The sequence below is a fragment of the Astyanax mexicanus genome, chromosome 10 (genome assembly GCF_023375975.1).
Source record: "Astyanax mexicanus isolate ESR-SI-001 chromosome 10, AstMex3_surface, whole genome shotgun sequence".
Classification (NCBI taxonomy): domain Eukaryota; kingdom Metazoa; phylum Chordata; class Actinopteri; order Characiformes; family Acestrorhamphidae; genus Astyanax; species Astyanax mexicanus.
In genome coordinates, this window is record NC_064417.1 from 49,006,874 (window position 1) to 49,019,578 (window position 12,705).

Below are 12,705 nucleotides of genomic sequence, written 5' to 3' on the forward strand. Positions count from 1 at the left end.
ATTCCTACCAAAAGGAAGATATGATTTATATACAGTTGTTCATTGGAAAGACTCAGTTGTACAATATGTTCAGTCTGGATGATTTATCTTATTCTTATTATGACAATAAAAAAAAAAGAAACAAACCAATGTAATCAGTAGTGCTGAGTATAATATTATAATGAAATTGAATGGGAAGATATTAAGGAAACGTGGTTCTTGTATTAATACATGCTTTAATGCCAACCAAAGCATTGATTTGGCTATTACCATAAACAAACCTGAGTGCTTATTATATGTGACATTAATTATGCAGTTTATACATTCTGCTTGATTTCTCTAATGTAATCAGTAGTGACTCATATTTATTCATATATATATATATATGATTATTTATTGGAAAGACTGTGCAACTGTGCAATACAATATAATACAATACAATAGTATTTAATGGGGGATATGTTTTTTTCACTTTGGTGCAATGCGTCAGGGCCAACTTTTAAACTATAAAACACAGATATGATCTTGATTTGGCTATTACCATAGACCATAGACCTTTAGTGTATGAGAGATTTGTTTGACATTGATGTGTTATTAACCCTTGTGTGGTGTTCGGGTCTGTGGGACCCGTTTTCATTTTTCATCAAATGATACTAAAAAATATTTTTTCTAACTCAAACTCATTGGCATTGGCTCATTTTTGGTGAAAAACATATATCAAAACACATTTTCGATAAACACACACTGTACCCAACACACACACACATTTATATTACATACAGTATGTTTAGCCAAGGGCTAATAAACATTGCTTCATTTGTAAATTTGAAACTAAACAAATTTTCTACTCATATCTTGAGTTTAATTCATTTTCTTTTACATTTTATTAAAAAACTAATAAAAAAAAGAGTAGCACTTTTTGAAAGAAATGTAACATAAGAAAGGTAAAGGGTAAATATTAACCATGTAAGCTGTTTATATTGCTTGCAATTTAGGTGAAGCGAGCATGTGTAAACCATTTTAATGTAAAATTGCTTAATTTGGCTGAATTAAATACAAGTAACAAAGTAAACGAGTAACAAACATATGAACATCACACAAGGGTTAATTATGCAGTTTATTCAGTATGGCTGATTTATAGTATAATGAACAATAATAAAAAAAAAACAACGTAATCAATAGTGCTAAATATAATACAATAGTATTTAATAGGGAGATCTCCTTTTTGCTTTAGAACTTGTTGTTTGCCAACTTTAGAACTTTAAAACATGTGCATGAGCTGCTCGGATCTTGGTTATTACCATAAACTTGAATGCCTCATCTTCCTTCCACCAACCACTCCTCCCACCAGCCTCCACCACCACCACCCTGCGCTGTGTTTTTCAGGGGGATGGTTTAGGCATGGTGGGCTGTGGCGTGGGGGGCAGGGGGCGGAGGGAGGCCCCTTTTCCCTGACCCCTGGTGTCAGTGGTACATAAACCCCATGAAGGAGAGCGAGGCTCCTCATCTACGGCAAACAACCCCCCATCGCTGGACCTGCCACCGCAAGCCCGCTGCCTGCCGTCGCTGCTGCCGCTGCTGCCACAGCTCCACTGAACTTGGCATTATTCTATTATTCTACCAGGAGGAGACTGGGAACCTTACACACACACACACACACATTCTCATGCACACACACACACAGAGACATTCTTACACACTCTTTTTAACACACACAAACACACACACACACACACACACACATTTTTAGATCTTTCCAGGAATTAAAAAAAAATAAAAAAGAGAGACCTGATAATATACAAAAACATACATATATACATATATACACACACACTCACACATATAGACGCACAGGCGCAGCCACAGTTCTCACACACAAACGGCGGCGTGTGCCCACACACACACACACACACACACTCTCTCGCACACACACATACACACAGAGGAGCAAACAGTATCTCTCCCTTCCTCTCTCTCTCTCTCTCTCTCTCTCTCTTGCTCACCCACTGTCGCTCCCTCACCCTCCCTTCTACTTACGTACTCTCTCTCTCTCTCTCTCTCATTCTCTCTCTCTCTCTCTCTCTCTCTCTCGCACACACACACACACACTACACACACACACACACATACACCACTACAGTATATCAGCAAGCGCCTGGCGGAGAGACAGAGAGAGGGGCGAGCCGAAATGAATGTGAAGATCCTGACGTTGGTGATTGTGCTGCTGGTTTCTCTGCTGTGTTCAGCCTGTGCTGGTAAGTGTCACGGGAGCGTGCGTGCCATCGCCTCGCTCATCCTTTTATTATCATTATGATAAGGATTATTATTATTCCCCCTCCATCTCTCTATCTCTCTCTCTCTCCTGCTCTTTCTCTCTCGCTCTCTCCTGCTCTTATTTTCTCCCTCTCACCTTCTCTCTCTGGCGGCTGGGAGCCTGGAGCTCGCTGGTGTAGAGGCAGCTGTAGTTGATCAGTAAGGCAGGGTTGGTGAAGCCTCGGGTGGTGGAGGCGAGGTGGAGATACAGAACCTGGGCTGTCCGCTGTACTGCACTGCAGAGGTTGGCATGCTGTCGTTGTGGCTTTTTGAGGCAAGTTTCCCCGAGCCTCGGAGCCTCGGGTGGATGGATGGATGGATCTGTAGGAAGAGGAAAGTGCACAGAATTAGACGGCTGCTTATTTCTCTCTCTTGCAGAGTCTTGCATTGCTAAGCTGGCTTTGGGCTTACTGAGTACTGAGCCTTGGTGCTGGTGGCTTTCACAATAGTAAAAAATAATAAAAAGCACAAATACTATTTATTATACGTGGCTTTAAATATGTTTGATTACATTTTACGTATTCAGTCTGACAGTCTAGGGAGAGTTCCAAGCAATAATAGTAAAAAAAAACAAACCAACGTATTCAATAGTCCTAAATGTAATACCACTCAATGGGAAGATATTTGCACTAATTTCAGTATTAGCACCTTTGGTTTTAGAGTTACAGGTGCGCATAGAAGCCTTGGTGCTGATGGCTTTCACAATAGTAAAAAATAATAAAAAGCACACATATGATTTATTATATGTGGCTTTACTTATGTTTGATTAGGGTTTACTAATTCAGTCTGACAGTCTGACCAGAGTTCCATTGTAAGCAGTAATAATAATAAAAAAACAAACAAATGTATTCAATAGTCCTAAATGTAATACCACTCAATGGGAAGATATTTGCACTTATTACAGTATTAGCACCTTTGGTTTTACAGTTACAGGTGAACATAGGAGCCTTGGTGATGATGGCTTTCACAATAATAAATAAGAATAAAACAAAAAATAATAGCAAATCGCGAAGCACACATATTATTTATTATACGTGGCTTTAATTATGTTTGATTACATTTTACTTATTCAGTCTGGCAGTCTAAGGAGAGTTCTAATGTTAGCAATAATAGTAAAAAAACAAACAAATGTATTCAATAGTCCTAAATGTAATACCACTCAATGGGAAGATATTTGCACTTATTACAGTATTAGCACCTTTGTTTTTTTTTAGTTACAGGTGCACATGGAAGCCTTGGTGCTGATGGCTTTCACAATAGTAAATAAGAATAAAAAAAATAATAATAGCAAATAACAAAGCACACATATTATTTATTATATGTGGCTTTAATTATGTTTGATTACATTTTACTTATTCAGTCTGACAGTCTGAACAGGGTTCCATTGTAAGCAATAATAATAATAATAATAAAAAAACAAACCAACGTATTCAATAGTCCTAAATGTAATACCACTCAATGGGAAGATATGTGCACTTACACTACAGTATTAGCACCTTTGGTTTTTTGAGTTACAGGTGCACTAACACTTGATATGTCCAATACTGCTTAATCAAAGCTTGGACAATAAATAGTTATGTTTTAATTGTAGAAATCAAATCTAATCTAATAATAAGCCCATTATAATGAGGTTAATATAAACATAATCATACATCTACAATTGTTGATCATTCATTAATCATTTAATTTCACTGGCATTGACCATAATGTCTATACAGGCTGAACTGGACAAGTGGCTTTAGTCAGATGGATTTAGTATGAGAGTAAATAAACAGCATATTGAATTATTAAATTAAAGAATTCTTTATTTTCATGGCTGTTAGTCAAAATACACATTTGACTTCATCAACAAAGCCTCTGTAAAGTGTCTGGTAAAGCTATACAAGCTTACAGGAAAATGAGCTTCAGTTAGCTAATAGCATACCTGCTATATTATTTCATTAATTTTATTTATTTCATTGATGTTCACTGCAGTGTCCTATTGATTTAACCAATGATAAGTCATCTGGGAAGTATCCACCTTTACAATAGTAACATTATAACATAATATTAAGTCACTCAATTAATTCATTTTATTCAATTTCATTGATTGTGTTCAGGTCAATGTACCATTGACTTGACCAATGGTGAATAACTCTGGGAAGTCTGTACCTTGTAAAGCTACACATGCTGGACTGTATATGGGGCTTCAGGTAGTTTAGCATAGCATATTCATCAATTTGAGTTATTTTATTGGTGATGGCTATATGGTAACATTGACTTGACCATTGGTTGGTCACTCTGTTAGATCTCTGGTCAAGCTGCACAATTAGCTTTAGTCAAGTGACAATGTAACAGCATGTATACACATTCCTTTGATTAGTTTTATTCATTGGTGGTGGCCAAAATTACTCGATCCATTGACTCAATCAATGGTGCGTTACTCTGGAATAAGCTGGACAAGCGGGTGATAGCATAACAACATACAGTATACACTGTATATTCCTTTAATGCATTTTATTAACTGGTTTTGGCCAAAATGCCATTATTAAATCATTGACTCTGCTAAGTATGCTAAGCTATATAACTAACCCAAGCTATAAAACTAACCCAAGCTATACAACCAAACCAAGCTATACAACCAAACCAAGCTATTCAACCAACTCAAGCTATAAAACCAACCCAAGCTATACAACCAACCCAAGCTATACAACCAACCCAAGCTATACAACCAATCCAAGCTATACAACCAACCCAAGCTATACAACCAACCCAAGCTATAAAAAAACAACCCAAGCTATACAACCAACCCAAGCTATAAAACTAACCCAAGCTATACAAAAACTAACCCAAGCTATACAACCAACCCAAGCTATACAACCAACCCAAGCTATACAACCAACCCAAGCTATACAACTAACCCAAGCTAAACAACCAAACCAAGCTATACAACTAACCCAAGCTATAAAACTAACCCAAGCTATACAACCAACCCAAGCTATACAACCAAACCAAGCTATACAACCAACCCAAGCTATACAACTAACCCAAGTTTTAAAACTAACCCAAGCTATACAACCAACTCAAGCTATAAAACTAACCCAAGCTATAAAACTAGCCCAAGCTATACAACCAATCCAAGCTATACAACCAACCCAAGCTATACAACCAACCCAAGCTATAAAAAAACAACCCAAGCTATACAACCAACCCAAGCTATAAAACTAACCCAAGCTAAGCTATACAAAAACTAACCCAAGCTATACAACCAACCCAAGCTATACAACCAACCCAAGCTATACAACCAACCCAAGCTATACAACCAACCCAAGCTATACAACTAACCCAAGCTAAACAACCAAACCAAGCTATACAACTAACCCAAGCTATAAAACTAACCCAAGCTATACAACCAACCCAAGCTATACAACCAAACCAAGCTATACAACCAACCCAAGCTATACAACTAACCCAAGTTTTAAAACTAACCCAAGCTATACAACCAACTCAAGCTATAAAACTAACCCAAGCTATAAAACTAACCCAAGCTATAAAACTAACCCAAGCTATACAACCAATCCAAGCTATACAACCAACCCAAGCTATAAAAAACAACCCAAGCTATACAACCAACCCAAGCTATACAACCAAACCAAGCTATAAAACTAACCCAAGCTATACAACCAACCCAAGCTATACAACTAACTCAAGCTATAAAACTAACCCAAGCTATACAACCAAACCAAGCTATACAACCAAACCAAGCTATACAACCAAACCAAGCTATAAAACTACAACCAAGGCATATCTTATGTACGAAGGTCTTCAGTCAGTCAGTCAGTCAGGTGACTGGTGTCCACCAGCCTGCAGATGTGAAGCTAGCAGGTAGTAGGCTAGTGTGAAAGAAAACAAACCGTAACCCTTGTGTAAACACCTGCATCTCTCCAAAGACTGACACCAATCAATTAACGACTGCTGGGAAGCATGTGTGCGGCGTTTGTGTGTGTGCTGTGTGTGTGTGCATGCGAGCGAGGGATGAGCGTGCGAGCGATGGGAAAGTGTGCAGCGAGGGTGTGTGGGTGCTGGTGCTAGTGGCTACTCGCCGTATCGAACTGCCATTTCCGTGCGCCTTCGTTACGGAGGCGCTGCTATTTCGGTCTCTCTCTCGGCATGAGTAAATGGGAAGCAATTAGCCTGCATTACAGACAGCCATGTTGATTATTTATTTATTTTCTTCCCCACTGCCCTTCTTCCGTGTGGCGATGGTGTGTGTGTGTGTGTGAGGCTGTTCTACACTCGTCTAGCTGCCTTCGTTCATCTCCCATCGTTCGGCTTCCATCTCTGGGCTTCCGTGCCTGAACTGGCCCCCTGTTCCCTGATTTAAGGTGGTGCTCGTATGATATGAGGTGTGTTTGTGGAAATGTAGCATTAGCTTCATATGTTGAGCACTGAGAAATGAGGGATTTAGCTGTTGTTCCGGTGGAGAAGGAGAAAACGAGAGGATGAGAGAGGGAGATAGAGAGAGATAGAGAGAGAGAGCTAGAGGGGGAGCTGCTGGGAGTCTGGGATGTGTGGTGGTGGTGCTGTCGCGGGAAGGTGTCGGTGTGTAGGCAGTGGGTGTGAAGCCTTTCATCTCCAGACATTTGAACACTTTCTCCAGTTCACCGGGAGTTTGCTGGAAATTGCGAGCTATTTCAGTCCAGAGATAAAGAGAGAGGGAGATGTTAGAGCATGTGTGTGTGTGTGTGCAGTGTGATGGGGTTTATATGGTTTTTATATGTGTGTGTGTGCGTGTGTGAGACAGGGTGGTCTGGGTGAGGTAGGCTAAGATGCTAGGCTAAAAGAGGGTGTGGACGTGGTGGAGGAGAACTTGCGGTGCAACAGGCGACAACAGCTCGATTGCTTCTGGCTGCAGAAGCTTTAGACAGTGGCTTTTTTAATAGTGAATCACCGACAATAACATTTTTAAACATTTAAACGAATGTGAAATACAGAATATGGAACATATTTTATACAGATTTACATTTATTTTGCCTTTTTTGCCATTAAACTACTATTTATATATGAAACAAAGCACATTAGCGTGTTTCTACTACGTAAATTTTATACTCTGGCTCATAATTGCTTCAGATCTGTATTAAACACCATGATGTTGCAATAACAATCAGTGCTAACAGATACAGCAGCCATCCTTTGCTGAGCTTTGATGCTAAGAACTGAGTTTTTCTGAGCTGTATTATTCGCTGAGTTGATAACAGACTGAAATCTGAGGTGGGAACTCTGTCTTCAAGTATTCAAACAGCTGTAAAGCTATAGGAAGCCCTCTTTTTCCTGCTTTTAGCTATGCTTTTAGCTCATTTTGATGTCTTTTTGGCTATGTTTTGTGTCTTGGAATCCAGTAAAGTGCCACCACTGCTCAAAGAAATCTTTAGAAATCTGTGGAAACACTGCAATATGGCCTAAAATAATTAAAAGAGTCACTGCTTGCTATAAATTCTATTTAGTTTCAGTTATTTTGCTGATTTTATTAAATTATTTTGCAATTTCTCAGTCAGCTAAACTCACCTTGTAACATGTTTTCCTCAACATGTCAACATCCAGCCAAGACCACCTTCACTCCGAAAGCCGAAAGCTTTTCACAGTCCCTTCTGAATGCAATCTGTCCACGAGTCTTGCCATTATCCTTAATCCTGGTATGTAAACATACAGGCCTGTTGTGTTATAGAAATGCTCAACCACTCGTATCAGTCATCCTCATGTCCAATATCAAAGTCTCGTCTTTCAGTCACGGAGGCACAGGGCGAATCCCTCTCTTTTGATGCGTTGTGGTGTACAGTCGAAAAAATACAGGTTGAAATATGCAGACAGACACACATATATAAAATACGCACACTTATAAGCCCCGTTTAGGAGGGATTGGTTTGATTATATGAACAATTTGCATGAGATGAGGAATCTCAGTATACGTACATGACTGAGATGGGAGTGGCTACTCGATTTATGCACTACTGATGCACAAAAACAAAAAAAAGGTCCCACTTTATAATAAGAGTTTCTAATAACAGTGAAGTTACAGAATAACAGTACATATAATGACAATATAACTACAGTAGTACAGGTTATGTAATTGTACATGTGTAAACAATGTCAATTTTGACGTTTGACGTTTTGAATTTTAACGTTTGACTGTTAAACATTTGACGTTTAAAAGTGTGTGTGAACTGTCATGTGTAATAGTATTTATACATTTATATTTCTCCAACAGCTCTTGTCTGTTATTTAATTAGGGGTTTGACTATAATCATTATTCAGATTTTATCATGGGAAGTTGTATAAAATATTCTAGTCTTACTGACTCACTGATGCACTTTACCAATAGATTACATGGTTTAATACATGGTTATTAACATGTAACTACATAGTTATTATTGACACTTTTTATATAGTGGGATTCATGATAATATTCAATATTTTAACTTGCTCATTTTAACAATGCAACAAAAACTAACACCATTTGAGCACCTCTGTACTTCAGAAAAGCCAAATAAAAATCCTTTTCCTCAGGATATGATGGAATATTTCGCCATGTATAGATTTATACAGGATTAACATACTGTAGCTTAAGGTTACTTTTTATTTAGAAAAAAAAAGAATTTTCTCTAATTTTATACATCAGCTCACAGATGCAACCTTGTGCTAATCCACATCACCCTAGGAGTGATGAGGGGAAAGAGCGCCATCTACTGTATCCACCCAATGAGAGCAAGACCAACTGTGCTCTCTCAGGCCTTTGGGAGCTGATGGCAAGCTGCATGACCGGGATTCGAACTAGCGATCTCCCTCTTTCACAGTGGCAGCACTCTATTGGGCTGGACCACCTAAAGCCTGAGTTTATTTTTTCACAGCTGATTTCATTGAAAGTAAAAAAGTGCTGGAATCTTTACTGACAAGTAAAAAATACAGAATTGCACAATCAGACAGGAATTAAATCACATAATTACCACTAATCCCGTCCAAATAAGGCTTAACACCCACACACAGACACATTAGCTCGTATCCTTGACCCTTATCCAAAAGCAATGTGTAAGACTGGTGGAGGAGAACATGATGCCAAGAAAATGCCTGAAAACTGTGATTAAAAACCAGGGTTATTCCACCAAATATTTAATTTCTGAGCTCTTAAAACTTTATGAATACGTTTTCTAAACTTGTTTTCTTTGCATTATTTGAGGTCTAAAAGCTCTGCATCTTTTTTTTTTTTTGTAATTTTAGCCATTTCTCATTTTCTGCAAATAAATGCTCTGAGCAGGTGAAGGCACCCAGAGCAGTTCCCCAGCATTATCTGAGATGAACCATCTGTGTGTGGAGGCCAATTTCACGCAGGCTGTCAGTAAAGCCGTTTTTTTGGTATTAAACATTGATGTATGGTTAAGGCGGGATCCTGCAGAGCCTCCGCCGCACAGCCATGTGTTCCAGGTCAGTAAGAACCAACGAGAAGCCAGCAAAACAAACACAGGCCTCATTAAGAAATCCACAGGCGCACAGCGTCTCTACAGAAGAAAAGAAGTGGAAGGCCGGGAGACTGCGCTCAACAACATCAGCGGACCCGGGCTGCTGGCAGCCGGCAGGAAGCTTTCAATCATAAATCCTGCTTCTTTTCACAAACTCGGCCCAGATAAAGAAGGTGCTTGTGCCTACGGTTGTGATTACAGGGGCCGCAGAAAGAGCACAAAACAGCCAAACTTTTCCAGATGTCCGGCTATAATGTGATAATGGAGAGCAAACAGCATGAAGGAGAGTCTGACCACAGAACAGTTATTACAGGATTACTGAGAATCCTACAACAACCCAATGACTCTTTGAGGTTTTGTTTAAAACAGAGCTTCACTTTCACCTCTGAACACCTCTTCTCATTCAATGTGATTTCTTTCTTGATTTTTTTTTTTTTTTACAGTTTCTTTGATTTTACCATATTGAAAACCTCTGGAATATAATCAAGAGGAAGATGGATGATCACAAACCACCAAACCACCAAACTGAACTGCTTGCTGAATTTTTGCACCAGGAGTAAAGCAGCATAAAGTTATCCAAAAGCAGTGTGTAAGACTGGTGGAGGAGAACATGATGCCAAGACACATAAAAACTGTTTGATTAATTAAAAACCAGGGTAATTTCCCCAAATATTAATTTCTGAACTTTTACAACTTTATGAGTAAGTTTATGAAAGCTCTGCATCTTTTTTTGTTATTTCAGCCATTTCTCATTTTCTGCAAATAAATGCTCTAAATGACAATATTTTTATTTGGAATTTGGAGAAATGTTGTCTGTAGTTTATAGAATAAAACAACAATGTTCATTTTACTCAAACATAAACCTATAAATAGCAAAATCAGAGAAACTGGTTCAGAAATTGAAGTGGTCTCTTAATTTTTTTCCAGAGCTGTATATTTAATATTACGTAATAACGTTTACTATGTAATTCCATATAGTTTTCAGGTATTTTATATTAATCTACAATGTAGACAATCAAAAAAAAAAAAAAAAAAAAAAAAAAAAAGTGAGGTGTGTCCAAACTTTTGATTGGTACTGTACTTGAAATTGGTAACTCTTGGAAAGGCTCAGGAAAGGTGAACAAGTGTGGCAGTGGCACTATTCCTATTTAAATATGGCTGCATTTGGATTGGTGGATGGTGCTTCTCTACTGTTTAAAGTTGCCTATATGCGCTGACTATATGTCAAAAGTCTTGGGACAGTGGTGTGTATGAATTGATCACGTGTTATTACCTCAGGGTATAGCTTGGGGATGTGCCCACATCCACATCTGTATTGATGTAAGTTGTGAGGTGCTCTCTTGTGAATGAAAAGGATAACTGACCAACGTGCTCATGGCAGGGCAAGTTACAGTATAGTAAAGTGTGAGTCAAAGGTTTCTACAGTCAGTGCAGACTAAAAACTATGATAAAAAAATTCTTATGTTATTTTATGTTTAAACCTTAATTTTGTTTTTAGACTGATCCTTCTGATCCTAAATGGAAAGGATAATTTTTAAATGTTAAAATAAACTATTGTCCTCATATGATGATTTTTTTTTAATGAAATTATTTTAAACGTCCAGATTTCAGGAGATTAAAAGCAGAAGATAGATGCTGAATTTTAAATAAAATATATGTGAGAAAAACAGAGTAATATGTATAAAATGTCAAAAAGCACATGGCATAATTTTAAAAGGACTGCATATTCTAAAATTTGCTTTTTTTGATGTTGTGAGTGTTTTGTCAATTACTTTAAGCAGTTCTTGGCACTTGTTGCACCACAGCTCTGGAAAAAATTAAAAGATCACTTCAGTTTCTGAATCAGTTTCTCTGATTTTGCTATTTATAGGTTTATGTTTGAGTAAAATGGACATTGTTGTTTTATTCTATAAACTACAGACAACATTTCTCCCAAATTCCAAATAAGAATTCTGTCATTTAGAGCATTTATTTACAGAAAATGAGAAATGGCAGAAATAACAAAAAAGATGCAGAGCTTTCAGACCTCAAATAATGCAAAGAAAACAAGTTCATATTCATAAAGTTTTAAGAGGAATAATCCTGGTTTTAATCACAGTTTTCATGCATCTTGGCATCATGTTCTCCTCCACCAGTCTTACACACTGCTTTTGGATAACTTTATGCTGCTTTACTTCTGGTGCAAAAATTCAAGCAGTTCAGTTTGGTGGTTTGATGGCTTGTGATCATCCATCTTCCTCTTGATTATATTCCAGAGGTTTTCAATTTGGTCAAATCAAAGAAACTCATCATTTTTAAGTGGTCTTTGAAATACAACATATCAGTAACCCTCTGGTAGGCCGCCCTTGCTAAAATAAGGCGGACTGCTGCGCTACATCATAACTCAGTTTATAAGGACACGAGGTTCAACTTTGAGGAACGCTCCCCGGCGGCCTCGCTGCTACAGCTACAGACCTGCGTAATGCAATTCAGAGTCCTTTGAATAAATCAGTTCACCTTGACCCTCAGCGCTCAAAGGGAATGCGTCCACTGGGGTATTGCGGAGAAGCAGAGCGAAATATTAAAGCGAGCCGCGGAGACTGCGACAGCAAAGGAGGTGTTGGAGGCTTTTCTGGTGTGGAGATGTACACAGCCTTTAAAATATTAAATATTAAAACTACCTTTAAAACTTTCCCAGCTGGTGGTCTTGCTCACTCACACGGTTTAGCAGGTGGAATAGGGGAATAGTCTGAGGGGAATATAAAAGGTTTAGTGGCGCAGTTAAAAAAAAAAAAAAGCTTCTCCTCACTCCTGCAGCTGGCAGTGGCAGCCTGCCTCACGCACTGGCAGCTCCTGGGCTTAAAGCTGGCGAGCAGATCGCCAGCCTCGTTCAGCAAAGTCCTGAGAGCTATAGAACACACATCACATCACAAACCTCCTAATC

At 38.4% G+C, this 12,705-nt stretch overlaps 1 protein-coding gene across 1 annotated transcript in view; it reads left to right on the forward strand.

Moving 5' to 3' along the window:
• The first annotated feature begins 1,477 nt into the window (after nt 1-1,477).
• Nucleotides 1,478-12,705, forward strand: part of apln (apelin) — a 47,194-nt gene continuing 35,966 nt past the window's right edge. The window contains exon 1 of the mRNA XM_015607153.3: nt 1,478-2,234. Coding sequence (XP_015462639.3) covers nt 2,168-2,234 — 67 coding nt within the window. The 5' untranslated portion in view covers nt 1,478-2,167. The remainder of the gene's footprint in view (nt 2,235-12,705) is intronic.